General features: G+C 34.9%; 1 protein-coding gene across 5 annotated transcripts in view; it reads right to left on the bottom strand.

Annotated features, from left to right (window-relative positions):
* Positions 1–22,956, bottom strand: part of LOC103097496 (centromere protein J-like) — a 116,127-nt gene that overhangs the window by 71,981 nt on the left and 21,190 nt on the right. For 3 of the 5 annotated variants that reach the window (XM_056819018.1, XM_056819017.1, XM_056819019.1), the window contains exons 4-5: positions 15,097–15,144; positions 5,646–5,763 (exon numbers count right to left, since the gene is read on the bottom strand). In XM_056819018.1, coding sequence (XP_056674996.1) covers positions 5,646–5,763; positions 15,097–15,144 — 166 coding nt within the window. The remainder of the gene's footprint in view (positions 1–5,645; positions 5,764–15,096; positions 15,145–22,956) is intronic. The other 2 variants (XM_016429002.2, XM_016429004.2) reach the window with 1 other exon arrangement.

Genomic DNA, 22,956 nt, shown 5'->3' with positions numbered 1-22,956 from the left:
TTCTTAAATTTTCTCTTCTCCCCCTGTTTTCCAGATCTATCACCTTGTCGGTGAGATATTTTATGTTCTCTTCTAATTTCTTGGTGTTTTGGCTTTGCTTTATTAGTTCTTGCTTTAAAGCCTGGTTTTCTTTTACAGTTTGGTCAAACTGGTTTTGTAGATGCGTGAATTTCTTTTGCATCATTTCCCACTTTTCCTCCCAGAGGGCTTCCATCTTTTTGGTCCTTTCTGATTCAAATTCTTCATGGGTTTGTGGAGAGTTTCTATTTCCTTTGGAAGATTTTGGAGAATTTTCTTGTATATCTTCTTCTATCTGCTCTGTATTTTGTATTTTGGCTCCATAGAATGTGTCCAGAGTCGCCCCTTTCTTCTTATTTTTCTTGGTATTTTGGGGCTTCTGTGCTTCTGTGGAGTTTGTCATCTCTGAACGTGGAGGATTGGCTTTTCTTGTCTTTGTCTGGTGATCAGAGGCTTTAGTCCTGGGCAGATGTTGGTTCTATGAGCGTTCCCTGGGTTAAACTGAATATGCCTCACTGGAACTGGAATGGAAGGGTCGGACCACGAGGCCACACTCTCCCCCTGGCTCGATTTCCGGAAGTTGCCTTCAGAATCCCTGGCCATGAGGCTGTTTCGTCGGCCTGCGGGGGGATGGGCTGCCGCTTCCCCAAGCTCCGAGAGCACAGACTTTCACTGAGACTTGGATAGCAGGATCCAGCCCGTGAGGCTGTCTTGCCCGCCCTGAGGGTTGCTGTTGTTTTGACCAGCTCTCTGCAGCGGAGGCCCCAGGCAGTAACTTTCACCCGGACCTACCGGCTCTTTGACCGACCGGCTCTTTGCAGCGGAAGCCCCAGGCAGTAACTTTCACCCGGACTGGGACTTGGGTAGAAGACCCTGAGGGTTGTTGTTCCTCAGACCCTGCTCTCTGAGCCCGGTGCGGCTGCCGCTTCCCGGAGCCTTGGACTCTGCGCTCCTACCCCTGAGGTCCGAGGGATCTCGGGTTCTGGCTTTTAAGGGGAGCCGTACCTTTTGAACCGGGTCCAGGTCCAGGAGGAGGGTTCCCAGGGTCTGTGCTGTTGATCGTTTTGAATTTCGGCGCCTTAGGAGCTTCTAGTTTGAGATCGGTCGGGAAGGGTTTTCCGGAGATCTGAACTTCAGCTTTCTCTAAGCCGCCATCTTAACCGGAAGTCCCTCTAGATTGTATATTCTTAAAAACAAGAATTATTTTACTTTTGTCTTGGGATCACCAATACTCAGACTACTACCTGGGAGTAGTAGGTGTTTAATAAATGCTTCTAAGAGGCAGCCAGGTGGTTCAGTTGATAGAGAAACAGTGCCAGAGATGGGAGGTCCTGGGTTCAAATTTGACCTCAGATACTTCCTAGCTGTGTGACTCTGGACAAATCACTTAATCCCCCTTTCCTAGCCCTTACTCCCCTTCTTCCTTGGAACCAATGCACAGAATTGATTTTAAGATAGATATAAATGTTTTAAAAATAAATAAATCCTTCCTTCCTCCCCTCTTTCCCTCCTTACTCCTTCTTCCATTTCTTCAGTTTGCCTGGCTCCATCAGTTAGTGTCATGTGTATATATTAGTGTGTGCTTTTTTCTTTTGTCAGGTAGGATTAAGAAGATCTCTGTTTCCCCTACTCCTGATCTAGGGAGTAGGGTGCTCTGTATTGTGGGTTGTTTATGTTTGTTTCTGTTCTGTACTCATAACTTTTTTAAAAAGTCTAGGTAAAAATGATTACTAAAGAATTCCAAAATGTCAGTGTTAAGCCTCCATGCTATTCCTCCCTTTATTGGCATGCCTTATGATTATAGGCAGAGGCTACATATGCAGAGAGTTAGAAAAGAAAAGAATTTCAAAGCAGAACCATGAGTTTTCAAGGGAAAACTAATCAGACCCCTTAATGGGATTCTAAGTAGTTCATTTCTTACCAACACAGCTTCAATGATTCTTTAATATTAATCTGACTAGATGATCTATGATTTTTGTCTCAATTTAAATTAGGAAGGCAGATAAATAAGAAATGCTATATGAGGATTCTTTCAAAATCTAAATAAGCATTGGGGGTTGTGGGAAATGGGAGAAAAGTCACAGACAAAGGCAGCCTTTTTTCTGCATCAGTTGATTAAGGATTTTACTTCAGTATATAAATCACAGTCCCAATAGAGAATATGTTTTAATAGATCTGTATTGCTATTTTTTATTTTTTTAAAAACTGAAAAACAATGAAATAAAATTCACAGTGAAAACACACACACATGTAAACTGTCTTAAAGGTTTAAGGCAATATGGAAGGGGAAGATGAAAGGAAGAATTACTACCTCAGTCATACCTCCAGATCAATCTTCTAACTAATTTGAGGCTCAAATCTAAATTGTTTCAACTAATTCAGAAAATAATTTCTGCTGGGCTAGGAACTCTATATTATGCTTGGGTTGCTCAATAACTTAATAAAGAACTTTGATTAATATTGTAATATGTCATTGCAGATACTAGAGTAGCTGGCAGTACTATAATTGTGTATAATTTTATAAATAAATAATATTAGTGCTGGTGCCATGATATAGAATACTAAGCACCAAGAAAACAGCCCACAGGACAGAATTCCTCTGCATTGCAGAAGGCAGCTCCCTGAATTTATCCTGAAACAACCTTTGAACAATCAATGAATTCCAACAAAGGAAAGGATATTGTTTGAGGCAAAGGGACAATATTTTTTGAGACTATACTTTGTCTATAAATTTTTCAAAGACAAAGATGATAAAGTTATGCTGTAAAGCCTCTGTTATATTTTATCATCTTGAATTATCACCTAGTACTACCACACATTTTTCCATCCTTTGATTAATCAACTAAAACTTAAGACTAGAAATAAGAGACATATCAACCAATGCAAAATATATAATTTTAATTTGAAATAAATTGTCACCCTATCTCTATTTTCTTTGACTTATGGATTTTTAAAAATGCAACAATTGATATAGTGTGGTCTTTTGAAGCATTTTAAAATTCTGACCCTTTTATGAATTTCTTATAATGTCCTTAGCTGTGGAACACAGTGGGGTATATAAATGACTTACAAGGAATGACTGTAGACCTCAAGAAACTTACTTACAACCCAGCTGGGGAAAAGCAACATTTAGAGAATAACACAAAGCAACAAAGAGTTAAGTATTAAGCTATGTGATGATTGATATAAATGATAAAGGAACTCAGAAAAGAGGAAATAGCTAGGGCTCTAACTGAAGGTTTTGTGGAAAAGGTGAGTTTGGTCTCAATTTTGAAGAGATTTTCAGAGGTAAAAAAGGAGAAGAAAGGGCATAATAAAGGGAAGAACTTGAACCAAGGTACAGAGGTGGAAATAAGGAAAAAAGCATGATGTATTTATCAGAAAGGAGAGTGAACTTTAAAGAACACTGAAAAATGAAATGGAAAAGGTGAAATATTCTCCATGTATTTGGCACAAAGTGGGAATAATATCCACACTCAGTTGGCTATAGAAACCTATCGTACCCTGTAGGGAAGTAAAAAGAGGAAAAAGAAAAGTAAAAAGAGGGACAGACTAAAGGGAGGGTGAAATTGGGGAGGTAATAGTCAAAAACAAAAACATTTAGGAATAGGAAAAGACTTAAAGGAGGGAAAGAGAGGAATAAACAAGGAGAAAACAGGATGGCAGGAAATGCAAAGTTAGTCATTATAATTTTAACAAAACAAACTCACCCATAAAATGGAAGAGGACAGCAGCATTAAAAGTCAGAATCAACCATATGCTGTCTATAAGAAACACATTTAAAGCAGGGAGACACACAGAGAATAAAGTTAAAACACTGGAACATAATCTAATCTAAGTCAAATTTAGCCAAAGTTAAAAAGACAGCAATTATTGTAGCAATTATTATCTCAAACAAAGCAAAAAAGAAAATTGATCTAATTAAAAGAAATAAGAAAAGGAGGCAGCTAGGTGGGTCAATTGGCTGACAAACAGGCCTAGAGATGGGAAGTACTAGATTCAAAACTGAGCTCTAACACATTTTAGCTATTAGGCCCTGAGCAATCATTCAATCCCATACTATTACCATTCTTCTGCTTTGAAACCAATACAAGATAAGATTTTTTTAAGAATTAAAAAAAATTACATCTTGATAAAAGGAACCATAGAGAGTGAAATAATATCAATATTAAACATATATGCATAGCACCCAAATTCCTAAAGAAAAAGGTCCATTAGTTACAAGAGGAAATAAGGGATATTAACCCTTCCCTCTCAGAATGCAATAAGGAAAGGTACAAAAGAAATAATAGTCAGCATGAAGAGGAATGAATAGGTATGAAAAATATTTTAAAGAAAAAAATTGTAAATAATTGAATTTTAAAAGAGTGAGAATTCACTCAAAATTTCATGCATAGGTTAATGTCAGTACCGTTGAGAGGCAAGGAATATGAGAGTTGATTTTATAGCTAGCCTTCATTCGCATAGCATTTTAAGGAGTGCAAAGTATTTTACATGTCTTTTCTTACTTTGTATAATGAGTTCCATTTTGAACACAGTGAATTTGAATTAATAAGACATGCAAGTAGAATATTTAGTAAGCCATTTGGAAATATAAGACTGAAGTTCAAATGAGATTTAGATTTGGGAGACATCTACATTAACTTGAAGGCATAAGACTAATTAGTTTTCCAAAGAAAAAATGAAAGAATCAGTGGGTCAAACAATTGAAATCTGGGAAATTTCCATAGAGAGAGAGAAAGAAGAAGAGACTATGAATGAAGTAAATAAAAATATTAGGGAAACCAGAATACTGTTATATCATAGAAGCCAATACATGAAAAAAAATGTTTCAAATGGAAGAAGAGAAATATCAGAGCCAAATGATATAGAGAATTCAAAGAAAATGAAGATAGAGTAAATTATTTTCTTGGTAATAATAAAGATCAATGGTGCTCTCCAAAATAAGGGGATAGAGATGGCATCCAGATTGCTAAAGTATTAAAAGAGAGAATGAATGACAAGAAAATCAGCTGATCATGATATAGTGCAAAGAAGGCTGGCTTGTGGTACAGAGAACCTGTTTTAGAATGTTGACTGCTACTTTGGGCAAGGACTTACATTCCTCTGGGTCTCAGTTTCTTTATCTAAAAATTTAGAGGAATGGTCTAGATTACCTATGAGCTCCAACTCTAAATCTGTGATTCTAATATAAACCCTTCATTTGAAAGCTGTGTAAGTGAAAGGAAGAAGAACGATAGGACATATTAGTTGGAGAGGGGAAGAATCATGAAGTAAATTTAAAAGTTAGATACAAAGAAAGTAGAAATGGAAAGTCTGACGATGTACTGCACAATACAATTATAAATTATATTCAAAGCTATTATTCTAAGATTTTACAAAAGCTTTTAATGCTTTCTAAAATATGGAAAAGATGAAGTATTTTAGTTGAATGTTAAATGTATTTTGTTACATTCCATGATAATTAGTAACACAGATGTATTCTATATTAATTGGCATATTTGCTAACCCCACATTCCACAATCGTGGCAAATTACAGTTTAGTGCATTGTGGTTTCATTTTATATTTGTAAATCATTAATATATAACTTATTTATTAATAAACCTCAAATAATATATTTGCTTACCTTTCTTCTACATTTCTGGTTCTTAAGTGTGCTGGAATTTGGTTATCACTTTGCTCATCCTTATCTTCTCTAATGAGAGACTTTTTCTGGTGTTTTTCTTCCTCTGCTGAGATATTACCTAATAACAAATACAGAAGCTATAAGTTTAGTTAACCTATCAATATTTATGGAACCCCATATACTCAGCAATACTGGAATTAAAGTAAATATATTCTAGAGGAAGTTTAGGAATAAACTTGAAGAATAACAGATTAAAAATATAAATTACTACAAACATGTATTTTTATTTTATAACAAACTCTTTGTCATTCAGAGATGATGAAAAGCTGCCATATTTGAATTGTAGCATGACTCTCCCTACAGAGTATATGAGAAGATATAAATGGCATTAAGGAAAACAAGTAAAGAAGACGACTATGTGGAGAATATAAACAAATCAAGTATACATAAAAGATATCTATTATGGGAATGGATAAGATTTTGAGAGCATTGAACATTGCTTCTTTTTCTGTGTATGCTCTTTTTTACTTATTTTTATTTTTAACATTTTTAAAAATCCTTATTTTTAACATTCTTTTTTAAAATTTTAGTTCCAAATTTTGTGTGTCTTTTCTACCCACTGGGAAGGCAAGTATTTAATGCCCATTGTACATGTGAAGTCAGACAAAACATATTTCTATATTAACTATGTTACAAAGCAAAACAAAACAAAAAGCAAGAAAAATAAAGTTAAAAACAATATGCTTGAATCTGCTTTCAGAGTTCATTAGGTGGATAACAATTTTCTTAATGAGTTCTTTGGAAATGTCTTGATTTATTGTATTGATCAGAATAGCTATTGCAATACTGTTGTTACTATGTAAAATGTTCTTCAGATTCTGCTCAGTTCACTTTGCATCAATTCATATGTCTTTCAAGGTTTTTCTAAACTATCTTCCTTGTCATTTCTTATAAGAAAATAGAACTATGCCACAATCATATACCACAACTTGTCTACTCATTTCCCAATTGATGGGTATCCTTTCAATTTCCAATCCTTTGCTGCCACAAAAAATACTTACTATAAATATTTTTGTATATATAAATCCATTTTGGTTTTTATTTTATATTTTTAGGATATAAACCAAAGAGTGGGATTGCTGGGTCAAAAAGTAAAAACAGTTTTTTAGACTTTTGGACATAGTTCCAAATTGTACTTTAGAATGGTTGGACAAGTTTATAATTCTACCAACAGTGCATTAGTGTACCTTTTTTTTCACATCCTAAAGAACTTATTCTTAAGTATCTGAAAGACAAGATACCAAAGGTGTGGGAAAATATCTCAAAAGTTCTTTTTACTATCAATAAAAGCAATTAAAAGAAAAACTCCCAACTTACATTTCAACTTTCTCATCTCTACAAAAAAAAATTTAGGAGAATCTATACCTACACTGAAGGTGTCAATGAAGATATAAGAAGTGTGAAAAATTGGATCTAGCTATCTCCTAATTGTAACAACGAAGATACTTAGCTCTTTCCTTATTGTGGAGATAAAATTGTAATCTCCTGATTATAACAATGAACATACTTAGCTCTTCCTTTATAAAGTGAAGCCAGAATTGTAAGCTACAATCTATTTTTAGATTTTAACTACAAAGGGTGTTAAGTAACTACAAAACGTGAATTGACCACAAAAAGGTATTAAGTAACTACAAAAGGTGAACTTACCAAAAGAGGTGTTAAGTAACCCAGAAAGATATAATCTAACCAAAGAAGGTGAGAACTAAACAGTGGACAGACCTGGAGAAAAGCACCTGCTGTGATTGGTAGACGTGAAATTTTAGAGGAGGTGATACAAGAGAAAAAGGTCTTTAAATAGAGGGGAAAAGGACTGAAGATGACAGTCAGTCACCCAGGCTTGGAGTGAAGGACTGAGCAGCAACTGGAAGACTAACACCCAGACTTCTTTTTTAGACTGTCACTATTGGTGAGTGAAAGGCTGACTTAGTGGACTTGCTTTTCTCTTTCCCTGGCTGGGACTTAGAAATTCTAAATGATATTAGTGACCCCACCTTTCTGGAGGCATGAAACCTCCAGGTAAGGCCCATCTTCCTGAGACTCTCTTCCCCTGGCTAGGGCTTAGAATTTCTAACTGGTATCAGAGGAAACCAGAGTTCTTTCTTTCTTTCTCTCTCTCTCTGTCTCTCTCTGTCTCTCTCTCTCTCTGTCTCTCTCTCTCTCTGTCTCTCTCTCTCTCTCTCTCTCTCTCTCTGTCTCTCTCTCTCTCTCTCTCTCTCTCATTCCTTAATATCTTCCTACTATTGTAAATATTGTAAATAAACTACCATAAATTTCATTTACTTTAGTAATTCATATTTGGGATTTTAGAAATTAAATTCCTGGTGACCACCTAATTAAAATATTTCAGAGTCCTACCACAATTTAAATTTAAGAGAAGGAAGTAGCTTTTCACAAATGATATTTAAAAACAAAATACAACTTTGCAAACCATTGTTTGAAGGATATAGTGAAACAACTAATCAACAAGCTTTTATTAAGCTTTTACTCTGTGCCAGGCATTGAGCTAGGTACTGAGAATACTAAGGCAAAAATATAATGATCTTTGCCCTCAAGGAAATTATACTGTATTAAGGAAAAGAATGTGACCTATACAGACCTATAATGTGACCTAAATAGACCTATACAAAATTAATACAAGGTAATATTTTAATTTTCACATAGGTTTTTTGAAGTTGTATGACCCAAATTGTTTCCCTCCCTCTTTACCTCCCCTCTCCCAGAGCTGGCAAGCAACTCAATCTGGGGTATACATGTATTATCACACAAAACATATTTCTATGTTGTTCATTTTTGTAAGTGAATAATCTTATAAAACCAAAAGCTCAAATTATATATTCAAATAAACAGATGAAAAATCATATCCTTTCATCTGCATTCTTACTCCAACAGTTCTTTCTTTGGAAGTGGATAGCATTCTTTGTCATAAGTCTCTCAGAATTGTCCTGGATCATTGTATTGCTGATAATTACTCAGTCTATCACATTTCATCATTCCACAATGTTTCAGTTACCTTTTATAATGTTTTCCTGGTTCTGCTAATTTCTGCATCAGTTCATATAGATTTTTCCAACTCTTTTCTGAAATCATCTGTTCATCAGTCCTTATAGCACAATAGCATTTTCCATTACAATCATACACCATAATTTGTTTAACCATTTCCCAACTGGGGTGCATGGGGTGCTCAGGGAGGAGTAATATCTTTGGTATGGAGGGTTTGTCATGCCCTCCTAGGACAGCTCTCCAGCCTCTGACCCTCACCTGACACCCAGCTTTCACTTGTGGCTCCTAGTAGCTGCTAGCATGCGGCAGCGGCCACACCCCGAGCAATAGCTTCGACAAGCCGGCTAAACCTTGTGAGGGTAGCCATCAGGTTGTTTTCGACCCCTGGTGAACTAGGGCTTTGCTCACCCAGCATGTGAAGACTGCTTTGGCAGAACAGGCAGAAGAAACCAACAAGAAGGTTCAACGGCTGAGATGGTGATGCAGCAAAGCACTGTGGAGTGCTTAGGGTGTGTTGGAGCACAAAAGACAACACGGCCATCCAATGCAGCTGAGGAAGTCTCCAGGTGTAATGACTTTTCAGGCCACTGGACCCAGGCTTCCAACGCCCAGAGAACGGGACTGTCTCTGTGCATCAACTTTTCCACTTAAATCTTCATGCACAAGTGTCTTTGTGCACAAAAATGCACAAAGACAATCATCATCCTCAGTTACTGAGAGACTACTACTACCATTCCCCAACTGATGGGCATCCCTCTGGTTTCTAATTCTTTTCCAACACAAAAAGAGCAGTTATAAATATACAACTTTGTACAAGTTGGTCCTTTTACATTTTTCATCTCTTTGTGATATAGTCCTAGTAATGATAGTACTGGATCAAAGGGTATGTATGAAATGTTTTATAGCCTTTGGGCTATAAAATTCCATATTACTCTCCAGAATGGTTGGTTCACAACTCCATAAGCAAAGCATTAGTGTTCATATTTTTCCATATACCCTCCAACATTTATCATTTTCCTTTCCTGTCATATTGGCCAAACTGACAGGTATGAAGTGGTACCTTGGAGTTGTTTTAATTCTCATTTCTCTAATCAAGAGGGATTTAACACATTTTTTCATATGATTATTGGTAGCTTTGATTTCTTCATCTAAAAACTGTTTATTTATATCCCTTGACCATTTGTCAATTGAGGAATGACTTGTATTCCTATAAATTTGACTTATTTATATATCTAAGAAAAGAAACCTTTATCAGAGAAATTTGTTATAAAAATTTTCCCATTTTATTGTTTCCCTTCTATATTGCATTGGTTTTGTTTGTACAAAAGGTTTTCAATTTAATATAATCAAAATTATTCATTTTAAATCTTGTAATGTTTTCTATCTTATTTGGCCATAAAATCTTCATTCCTCCATAGATCTGAAAGGTAAATTATTCTATGTTCCCATTGTGAACCTTAAAAATTCTCAGACCCTACTTCATAAGGTTGGATTCTGAACCTTAAAAATTCCCAGACCCTATTTCATAAGGTTGGGTTAGGACCATTCCCCATTTAAACAATGAAGGAACTTAGATCAGGAATGTGAGACTTCTACTTAGATCAGGAATGTGAAGACCTCTACTCCACCCCTACTTAAGCATACTTTAGGGGAAGATAAAGTTGTAAACTCTTTGCTGAACAATGAAAAGTACTTAAACCCATACTTATAATAAGGCAAAAAGTTCTTAAGCTGTGCCTATTTTTAGAACTAATACAAAAGAGTGCTAAGTACCTATAAAGGTTAGGCAACTTGTAAACTTGAAAAAGGCAAAGAGGTGAGAACTTACTCAGGCGTTAATTACTCAAAAGTTTAGACTTCTTAGGTGTGAACTAAGAATGGTCTGTCCTTTGAAAAATGTCTACTGTGATTGGTAGATGTAAGAATTTAGGGGAGGTGACATAGGAGAAAATTCCCTTTAAATAGGAGCTCAGATTCATTCAGAGAGATTCAGATTCAGGATTGAGCTGGTGGAGGCAGCTGAGATGAAGCTGGCCTGGTGTCACTAGCATCCTTGCTTGGACAGATCTTGTGATGAGTGATTAAGGACTGACTGATCTTTCTCTTAGGGCTTAGGCCTGGGTTGGCCAGGGCTGCCCTGAACCGGCCTATCCTTTTCTCATTATTTCCTTTTTTCTCTCTTTCTCTCCTTTTCTTTAATTCCTCATTTGTATGATATTAAAATTTCTATAAAACCCAGCTGTCTTGGGTATATTTGATTTTAAAACAAGACACTGTCTTGAAACCATATTTTCTGCAGTCACAATTTACTCATCCACTCTTAAATCGTCCATAAATCTACTACAATTTATGTCTTCCACTATTTTAATTATTACACCATATACACATTTTTTACTTTATTTAGCACAGAGCATGAGATTTTGATCTATACTTAATTGCTATCATACTGTTTTCCAATTTTCCTAGTGGTTTTTGTCAAATAGTGAGTTCTCATTTGTGACAAGGAAATCACTTTAAAAGACTGATATATATTCACAAGTTTAAGAAATTTTAAGGTTTACACATTCCAAAAGTTGGGATCTTTGGATTTATCAAACACTAGATTGCTGAGATCACTTACCCTAAATCTATTCCATTGATCCACCATTCTATTTCTTAGCCAGTACCATATTGTTTTGATGATTACTGCTTTGTTGTACAATTTAAGATCTCATACCACTAGGCCAAATCCACATTTTTTTCATTAATTCCCTCAATATTCTTGACCTTTTGTTTTGCCAGATGAATCTTGTTGTTTTTTCTAGTTCTATAAAAAGTTGTAGTGGTTTGATTGGTATGAAACTGAATAAGTAAATTAATTTAGGTATGATTGTCATTTTTATTATATTTATTATATATTTATATTATATATTATAACATTATCTATGTTTTACATAATTATATCATATAAAATATTATTCATTTATTATTACCCATGAGCAATTAATGTTTTTCCAATTGTTTTGACCTAATTTTATTTGTGTGAAAATGTTTTTTATTTGTGTTCATATCATTCCTGTGTTTATCTTGGCAAATAGATTACCAAGTATTTTATACTGTCTAGAGTCATTTTAAATGGAGTTTCCCTTTCTAACTCTTGTTGCTGATTTTTGTTGGAAATATATAGAAATGCTGATGATTTGTGAGGGTTTATTTTGTATACTGCAACTTCGCCAAAGTTATTGATTATTTCCATTAGCTTTTTAATTGATTTTCTAGGATTCTCTAAATATACCATCATATCATCTGTCAAAGAGTGGCAGTTTGGTTTCCTCATTACATGTTTTAATTCCTTCAATTTCTTTTTCTTCTCTAATTGCTACCACTAATGTTTCTAGTACAATATTAAATAATAGTGGTGATGATGGGCAACCTTGCTTCACTCCTGATCTTATTGGGAAGGCTTCTAACATCCCCACTGCAGATGATACTTGCTAATGGCTCTAGATGTATACTACTTATTATTTTAAGGAAAGTCCCTTTTAATCTCATGCTTTCCAGTGTTTTTAATAGGAACAGGTGTTGTATTTTGACAATTTTTTTCCTGCTTCTGCTGAGATAATTATGTTATTTTTGTTAGCTTGATTATTGATATGGTCAATTATGCAGATACTTTTTACAATATGAAACCAGCTTTGTATTCCTGGCATAAAGCCCACCTAGTCATAGTGATATACTAACCAGCAGAGCTCATATTTGAGATTAAAGGCACTTGTAACCACTGGAGTTTATTGAGCAGGGGAGAAACATGATCTATACTTTAGGAAAATCATTTTATTGGAGAAAGAGATTTGAATTAGGGAGACCAATTAGGATTTTATTGCAGTACAAGAATATAAAATTTCACAGGGTTACTGTTTGTTGACTATGAAAAAAAAAGATTTGATTTTGTTGGGAAAAATACTAAAACTTTTCTTTCAGAGTATCTTTTGAATACATGTCAACATCATATAAGATTCTTTGAAAGATTTAAGAGAAAGAACTTTTTTCAACAAACTTTTGCTTATTAGTAACAAGTGAGGAATAAAATATGGAAGCATATGCTCAACAAAGTGGTCCATCACCATTATGGAGAACACCATTACAAAATCTAAATGGAAGAATGATTATCTTTAAATGGTGAGGTTCTCCAGATGTTATTTGAAGACGGTATTTATGCTGATTACATTAAGTCCTGTAACACTGTAGAGTTTTTCAAATGAAATAAAATCATTCAAACATGTTTGGTTTAACTTTTCACACAGTAGATGAAGAATTTTTAGAATACAGACTATGAGAGCCTGAGTTATTCCATCAGTACTTTTATCTTATACAGTCAATGTGCTGTAAGTGGACAATGTTTTGAGACCAGAATTGAAAAAGAAAAAAGAGAAGACTGCACTATCTATGGGAAATTGTAATATTTCAAAAAGAAGCCCCACATTTCTCCTTGAAACAAAGTTCTATTTTAAACATCAATATCATATTGTATAGCTCTGAGCATGGGATACTTGTTTCCAAAGAAGTTAAATTGATAGGAGGAAGGAGAGAACAAGCATTTATTAAGTATCTACTATGTGTCAAGCACTGTGCAACATGCTTTACAATTATTATTTCATTTGATCCTCACAACAGCCTTGGGAGGTATGTGCTAATACTCCCCATATATTATAGTTGAGGAAACAGACAGATAGAGGTTAAGCAACTGCTCAGGGACACACAGCTAGTAAAATGTCTGAGGCTGAATTTGAGCTCAGGTCTTCCCAACTCCAGGCCCAGCACTCAAGCCACTTCACCATCTAGTGACAATCACTCAAAGTGCAATGAACAGTGCATAAGGAGTGTGAACAGAATACAACACCTTACAAGGGAGGTATAGAGGGAGAGAGAAGTAGCATAAAGGACACATCAAAGGATAATGATGGTCAAGAGATATCTGTTGAACATGTCCTGAAATTTCAAGATAACGAAGGAACTCATTCAATTAGTGTTCTTTGGCTCTATACTTGTACCATAAGTAAGGACAGACTTGAATATGGAGCAACTATGTAAGATGAGTTATATCAATATAAAGATGAAGATGCTGAGGTTGAGAAAGCTTGTCCAAGACTTGCCCAGGTGTTTCTTTTTTTTTTATACCCTTACCTTCCATCTTGGAGTCAATGTTGTGTATTGGTTCCAAACCAAAAGAGTGGTAAGGACTAGGCAATGGGGTTAAGTGCCCAGGGTCACACAGCTGGGAAGTGTCTGAGGCCAGATTTGAACCTAGGACCTCCCATCTCTAGGCTTGGCTCTCAATCTACTGAGCTACCTAGCTGCCCCCTTGCTCAGGTGTTTCTGCTGAAGATGGGATCTAATGGGAATCACCTGATTATGCCTTAACAGAGAAAAGGACCACTTCTTCTGGTGGTACAGTGAATATAATTCTAGGAATGCAGTCAGGAAGATCTAAGTTCAAATCTGGTCTCAAAGAGTTGCTAGTTATGTGACCTGAGGAAATCACTTAGCTTCAGTATGCCTCAATATCTTCAACTATAAAAAGGGGATAGTTAATAGCATCTGTCTCCCAGAGTTGTTGTGAGAATCAACTGAGGTATTTGTAAAGGCACTTAGCACAGCACCTAGGGCATAACACATGCTTAGCAAAATACTTGTTTCCTTCCTTCATTTAAGACAGGGGTGAAGGAAGAGGCAGTATCAGTAGACGACTGTGAGAGGAGAAGAGAGAAAAGGGAAGAAGAGGAAGCTTTGGGTGAATAACTCTTTTTTAAGTGAAATATGAGTCAAAGCACACAGCTAAGAGGTATCGATAGAAAGTTTGAAGAAGCATGAAAAGGTTTGAAAAAACCTGATGTGGCAAGATAGCCAATTAGGAAGATATATGAAGATTGTAGACCTGGTCAGAAGAGTTTTGTGATTTTCTTTAGCCTTAATTCAATAGCAGGTGAGTTGGAAGAAATGATAGGAGTAATCCAAGACTGAAGTGTTGCAGGGCAAAATTTTTAATAGTATAAAAGGCAAGGGATAGAGGGATGGAGATAATGTATTATTGAATTGGTTCACCAAGGGATCACACTGGAGAGGGGAGAAGAAATGTGAGGTGCTATATTGGAGGCAATAATTGGAACCAATCTCAATGGATGGAATTGATGTAAAGATGAAGAACAGGGTTTGAGGTTACAAGATATAAAAGGTGGAATGACAACAAAATTTTATCAGATAAAAGAATTTCAGAGTTCATAAACATGAAAGTTGAACCCTTGTGGGTAATGGCAAGATTAAGGATATGAGCATTTTTGAACTGAGTAGTCAATATATGAATTGAAGTCCCTTAGTAGGAACATAGAAAAATGGATGTAATGATAGTACTTACCTATTGGGAGGATCAAATAAGGTAAAATTTGTAAAGAGTTTTGAAAACCTTAAAATGACATAAAAAGGTAGTGATTATTAAGGAGGAAAACTGACAATTATAGTACTTTAACTTCACAAGGTACTTTACATACATTATCTCATTCAAGTCTCACAAACAACCCTGTGAGATTTGTACTACAGTTACTCTGCACATATGCTGCTATGTAGCCATGTATTTCTGACTGTGTACAGTTACAATGAAAGATTTAACTTACTAAGTGTAGGAGTAAAAATGAATAAATACTCCTAGTATTTAAAGATTGAAAGTATTGAAAGATTCTTTCAGTCAAGTGAGCAGAGCAAAGAGAGACAGAGACTCACACCTGCAGCCCTTTCCCAAAAACACAAGCTCCCAAAAAAGAGCCCCACAGCATGGGTCTCGGCCAAATTTATCTCCCAAGCCTCCTTAAGTAAAATGAGGACGTAATTTAAAAGGATGCTGGGAATGTAGCTCAGCTGTGGCAAATTTTCCACCTGCACACCAGTAGGAGTGCTAATAGAAGTATAGAAGTCAGAATTGAAATTGAATCATTTATTAATAAGCCTATCTATGTACAATTTGTAAGTTGCTTCACATGTCTCCTACACTTCTTGACCCCATTTGGAGTTTTCTTGACAAAGATACTGGAGTGACCTGCCATTTCCTTCTCTAGCTTACTTTACAGATGAGGAAACTAATGCAAACAGGGTTAAGTGACTTGCCCAGGGTCATACTGATAGTTAGCATTGGATAAGATTTGAATTTAGAAAAATGAGACAGTCTATCTTCTGGGCACAAAAAGAGATACTTAAATGAATCCCTGCGCCTTTAAAAAGCTCACATTCTATTATTGTGCTATAAGAAATTGTGAACAGGATGATTTCAGAAAGCCTGATAGTCCTTCACGAACTGATGAGGAGTGAAATAAGCAGGACCAGGAAAACTTCATACACAGCAATACTGTGGAATGATCAACTGTGATAGATTTGACTACTCTCAGCAATACAGTGATCCAGGGGATTTATGACAAAGAATATTATCTACCTCCAGAAAACGAACTATTGGAGTTGGAGATTAATGCATACAAATTTTCACTTTAATTTGTGTTTTTATATGATTATAACAAAAATTAATAATATGAAAATGTTTTCATAACAACACATGTATAACCCAGATTGAAATGCTTGCCAGCTCCAGGAAGGGGAAGGGAAGAGAGACAATTTGAATTATATAACTTCAGAAAGCTTTTGTGGAAATTTGTAATTACATGTAATTGGTAAAAAATAAAATATTTTTTATAAAACTGTCCAAAAAAGTTCAGATTTTGAGAGTGCTTAATTTTAAGGGATAAGAAGTATCGCCAAATACATTTGTCTTGGAAAACCAATATGTTGTTGGTCTCTATCAAAATCAAGCCTCCAGGTGTCCCAGGGGTAAATGATTTTGTACATACCTACTAAACATGTGATTCGTTTTTGTTTCTGTTTTTTTTCTCTTGAGTATCTTCTTTGTAAGATATTTAGGGATCTTCTATCATACTGAGTTTGAAACTCTAATCCTATATTTAAAGACATAGCTAATTTACCAGAAGGTATATTCCATATTTTAATATCATTTAGAGTTTCACTTCTAACATTTACCTTTCATTTTCTTTTGTAGTATGTTTGTATAAGACAATAGAAAAATCAGTTCAAATTATTTCTTACTGTTGGAATTTAATATTATTTTTAGTAAAATATATTTTTAAATCTGTGTTTTAGAAATAATCTAATGCTGCTAATCTGGTTTCTCTGACTCAAACAAAGAAATGTAAGACTATAATCAGTATCATCACGAGATTCTTTGTCATGCTGACTGATTTCTGTAGGCCCTGAGAATTATGTAGTTCCTTTTTTAAAAAAATACTCTAATAGCCCTATTTTATTCCTTTTTAGATGCAGTCTTTCTAAAAAGAGAGAGAAAACACCAGTAGATAGAATGAGAATTTGGTAGGATTTTGAACAAAGAATCCATCAAAAGTAGCACAGATACTACATTAGGGTGGAATAGTGGAGAAAGCCTCAGACTTGAAATCTGTAAAATTTCTGCATCTCTCCTCAGATGTTCATTAATTGTATGGCCTAGTCATGCCACTTGTCCTCTCTGATCCTTGGTTTTCTCATCTGTGAAAAGAATGACAATAGTAGCTCCTACCTCAAAGAACTGCTATGAAGAACATATGAGATAACATATAAAAAGTACTTTGCAAAACTGAAATTCTATAGAAATGTGAGCTATCAGTTCTAAGTAGAAAAATTACAGAAATTGACAATGGTTCAGATATGGGAATTGAAGCCAAAGAAAGGATCAAGATGGATTGTATTCTTAAGCTCAAAAAACGATTATCTTGTAGTTAGTAACTACAACTGAAAGAGGGAAAGACAAAAGAAATTGAAATGGACTATTCACTCAATATACCTCAATGTTCTTGATTATGGTGAAGTACTTAAGAAAACCTGGAAAGGAAAAATTGAGGAAAAGAGAGGATAGGAAATTAGGTGAGTCATTCAGTTTAACATTATGAATCCCATTTAAATAAAAAGTCAAGAATGACTTGTTAAGATACATAATATGTATATATATGTATATATATAATATATGTATATGTGTGTGTGTTGAAAGAACATGGACTCTTGGGATTAAAGCAAAGGGTGATGATGAAAATAGCTTCCTGAGATGACAAGAGCAAAAGAGGAAAGGTTACTGTTATGCTATTATCAGTTGACAAATAGGAGATGAAAAAAGCAGAATGTATGTATATATATGTATATACATTCTGCTATATATATATATATATCAAAGAAGAATGAAGAAAGTAAAGGAGTAGTATGAAGAAAAGGAACAGAGTTCTATATTTAATAAATAAGATTATCATAATTGATGGTGCAGTGCATAGAGTACTGGACTAAGAGTCAGGAAGATTCATCTTCCCAAGTTCAAATCTGGCTTCAGACATTTATAAGCTGTGTGACCCTAGTCAAGTCACTTAACTCTTTTCTTTGTCTCAATTTCCTCATCTATAATAAAATTAGCTAAAGAAAAAAAATGGCAAACCACTCCAGTATCTTTACCAAAACTCCCAATAAGATCATGAAAAGTAAGACACAACTAAAAACATGATAACAATCACTTGAATTTATGCCATATTTTAAGATCTGTACATTGCTTAATCTATGAGGTAGTTAGTGCCAGTTTCTGTTATTGTCTTGAAACAAGTCAGTGATTTCACTGGCATAGGAAGGAGAGAAAAAAGCATTTATTAATGACCTACTATGTGCCATAGGTTGTGTTAAGCACTTTGCAAATATCTCATTTGTTCTTCACAACAATCCAGGAGATAAATGCTATTATTAGCCCCATTTTACATTTGAGGGAACTGAGAGAGACAGAGGTTAAGTGGCTTGTCCACCTAGCTACCTCAGCGAGGAAACTCCTTCTACCAATGCAGATTTCCCCCTGTTGTAGAATTTACTCTTACTTGCCTGGGACACAGAAAGAATAAATGACTTGCTTAATAACACACAGTCAATATGAGTTGAGTCAGAGAGAGGACTTGAAACAAAGTCTTTCCCTTCTCCAAAGTCATCTCTCTGTTCACTGTATCATGCTGCCTCTCTGTGTATGTATTATTACTTTATTGAGCAGGTGAAGAAAAGTAATCTTAATCACTTTATTTGCATAATTCCCAGCTGTCAGAATGGTTATACCAATTTACAGCTCCACTAATAATTTATTCTCTGTCTTTTCTCGGTTCTCCCAACACTAGTTTTTCTTGTCTTTTGTCAACTTTGGCAATTTGTTTAGTGTGAGGTGAAGCCTTGAGGTTTTTTTTTTTAATTTGCAAATCTTTCTCTTTTTTTAATTAACAGAATTTATTTACACCTGTTTCAGTCCCTCTCTCCCCTCCCCACATTAGAGAAGGCATCATCCAGGAGACAGATATATACAGATATATATATATATATATATATACATATATATATATATAATGATGTCTTTTATGGTTCCATTTTTCAGTTCATTCTCTGGAGGTAACATTCAAAATTTATTCTTCAAGTACAAAATCTGTGTCTATGTATGATGTTCTCTTGGTTCTACTTATTTTGCTGTTCATTATCCCATGCAGTTCTTTCCAAGTTCTTTTAATTAGCCTGCTCATTGTTTTTTTATGGCACAGTAATATTCCATTACAATCATATACTACAATTTATTTTGCTATTTCCCAATTGATAGCCATCCCTTCAATTCTAGTTGTCACCACATAGAGAGCTGTTATAAATATTTGGAATAAGTAAGTCCCTTTCCATTTTCCCTGATTTCTTTTGGAAATGGAATAGCTGAGTCTAAGGGTATATACACAGTTTTATAACACTCTGGGTACCATTCTAAATTTGCGTTTCTCTTATTAATGGCTTGGAGCATTTTCTTCGTATAGTACTAGTAGTTCCCAATTCTTTTCAGAACTGTTTGTTTATATTCTTGATCACATATATTGGAGAATAACTTTTGGTCTTATATATTTATATTAGCTATATGTACATTTTGTATATTTTCCTTTAGGCCAGTTAGGTGAAACAGTGGATAGAGTGCTGGGCCAGGAGTCAGGAAGACTCCTTTTTTTGAGTTCAAGTCTGGGTGCTGACACTTATTAGATATTTGACCCTGAGCAAGTAATTTAACCTTGTTTGCTTTAGTTTCTTGATCTGTAAAATGAGCTAGGGAAGGAAGTGGCAAACCACTCATATTTCTGCTAAGAAAACCCTAAATGAAGTCACAAAGAGTTGGATACAGCCAAAAATATCTAATACTACGATTTTCACTAGCCATACCTTTTTTTCTTATACTAGATGCTTTGACCCTGTGCAAAAGTTTTTCAACTTTATACATCCAAAATTGTCTATTTTCCTTAGAAATTGCCTCTATAATTTGTTTAAGAATTCATCCCTTATCCATATTGTTTATGACCATTCCTCACAATATTTTTCTTAGTAATGAGAAACAAAGTAATCTCCATTGTAATTGAGATTGCATTCCTTCATCTGTCTTTTCTGAGGACCTATTAGATGATGAATATGTTGTTGGCAAATTCACCATCAAAGGAGATTAGCTCATTACTTTGTAATTATTTCCATGGTTTGAACCTTGTGAAGAGCTCTCCAAGTGAATCTTTATAGATTATGCAAGAGTTGGTGACCCAGACTGTAAATGGGGAGGCATCCCAATGGTAGACAGAAAGCCTAACACAAAGTGAAAAGTACAAAAAAATTCAAACGCTAAATGAAAGAGACTTTAAACTATTATCTACTTAGACAGACATGTTGGGATTTTCTTATTAAAAAAAGACTTAAAATTAAATTCCTTAAAAATAAATGCACTAGAATAAGAAGCTGTCAAGTGCATGTGTGGTGTTGGGGTAGAATGGGAGGGAATCTTCATATCAAACATTTGATGAAAGTATAGTGAACCCTGTTTGCTTCCATTTCCTTTTCTATAAAATGAGCCAGAGAAGGGAATCCATTCCAATATCTTTATCAAGAAAACCCCAAATAGAATCATGGGAATCAGGCATGACTGAAAAACAACTGAACAACAACATATACACACAAAATATGTACAGTGTAAATGTGAGGCAATGTCAGAGGGAAGGCAATAGTTATTCAGTTCATCATCTAATAAAGGCAGAGAAATGAAAATGAAACAAAGTGTTTGACATAATTTAAGAAGGTGAGTGTGACAAGATTATAGAAGATGTATTGATCACTGAAGTGTAAAAAGACTGGAAAGCACTCAGTAGATTAAATGCCAGCCTTAGAGATGGGAAATCCTGGATTCAAATCTGAACCCAGATTCTTCCCAGCTAGATGACCCTGGACAAGTTACTTGAGTCCCATTGCCTAGCCCTTATTACTAATCTTCTGTCATGGAACCAATACATAGTACTATTCTAGGACAGAAGATAAAGGAGAAGGAAGAGGAGGAGGAGGAGAAGGAGACACTGATGATGACATGACTGGAAAAGCTATAAAGGGCTTTAAAAGTCAAACAGAAGATTTTATATTTGATCTTAGAGATTACAGGGTACCACAGGAATTTATTTCATAAGTGAAAGTGGTATTACTTGGTCAGATCTTCAATTTAGAAAGATCTATTTGGCAAATGAGTAGGAAATGAACTAGAGTGAGGAGAGACCAGGGCAAGGAGACCAACTAGCAGTCTACTGCAATATAATACTCTGAAAAACAATTTGGAATTTTGCAAGAAAACTTTTTATCCATTGACTCTGTTATTTCACTAGTAGGCATACATCCAAAGAAAGTCAAAGAGAGAAAGAAAGGTTCCAGGTGTTGGAAACTATTCATGGTAAGACTTTTTGTGGAAGCAAAAACCAAAAATCTGGAATATAAGTGGGTGTCAATCATTGTGGGCAGCAAGGTAGGTGGTGCAGTGGAAAGGGCTCTGAGTCAGGAAGACCTAAGTTCAAGTCTAGCCTCAGACATTCACTACTTGTGTGACGCTGGGCAAGTCACTTGACCCTATTTCCTCAGGTTTCCCATATGTAAAATGCACTGGAAATGGAAAAGGCAAATAACCCCAGGACCTTTGCCAAGAAAACCCCAAATGGGCTAACAAAGAGTCAGAAATAAGTGAAATGAGGAAGTAAGCAATGACAAGTCAATCAATTGGTAAAAGGCTTACTAAATTGTGGTTTGTTTTATTTATCGTCTCCCTCTAAAAATCAGCAAGATCTATTTAGCAGAAAATAGATCATTGGACCAGTTTCAAGTTTTCTCCTGAATGACTGCATTTTTCCTTTAATAATTGGGAAAAAGTCAAAACTCCTCTCCTCCTCAACAAGAGAATGAAATTGCCATAGATGGAAGACATTGATGATATGGAGCTCCTCTCACTCCAGAGAGAGCAACAAAGAAATAATGACTGGGCTAAATGCAAAATTTTATCACTATTGTATATAGGGCACTAATGGCTATGCTTCTTAAGCACCTCAGACTAATCATCTTCTCTCTTGACAACAGGCAAAGTGTATTATTTTTGTAGTTGGAATTTTGTACCCCAGGACTTTGTTCCCTAGAATTCCTTTAATATTTCCTAGAATTGCTTTCCTCTGCATCCTCATGTACATCCTTACCTTTGGTTGTTTAAAATTTCTGTAACCACACATTTGGGGGTCTTTTTTTCCTGCTAACACAGCTGGAAAAACATTCTTTTCTCTCTCTCACTTTACTTCCCTTTACTTTGAGTTATTATTAATGAAACTCATAAAAATAATACTTGGAGTATTTGGATATTTAATTTTAATCTTACATATTTTTATATATGATTGAATTTTGAGGAGCACTTTTGTGATCGTTATTAGATTCCTATTATTTGTATATAAGTGAATTCTATCTACAAAACATAGATGTTGGATTTGGAGGCATGAATTTAACTAAATATTGTTATGCTACGAATATGAGAAATTCAGAAACACATGGGAAGAATAAATCAAAGTGATACATAGAAACAAAGTATGGCTAAGAAATTAATATACACAATTCTGATTAAATTCAATCATCATCAATCTTGATTCCAGAATATAGATAATGAAACATTTTCTTCCTTTTTATGGAGAATAGGATTCTAAAGATATGGGATCTTTCATATGCAAACTTATGTGGAAGCTATGGTATTTAATTTGTTTGACTATTTTTCTTAGCTATTCTGAAGGGATGATGCTAGGAAGGTTGAGAAATTAGGGGGAAATGTAAAAATAAATATATTAATAAAAAACCTTAACCACTA

Source organism: Monodelphis domestica, chromosome 2 (genome assembly GCF_027887165.1).
Source record: "Monodelphis domestica isolate mMonDom1 chromosome 2, mMonDom1.pri, whole genome shotgun sequence".
Lineage (NCBI taxonomy): Eukaryota > Metazoa > Chordata > Mammalia > Didelphimorphia > Didelphidae > Monodelphis > Monodelphis domestica.
Note: the sequence above shows the minus strand (reverse complement) of the source record. Positions and strands in the feature narration are given on the sequence as shown.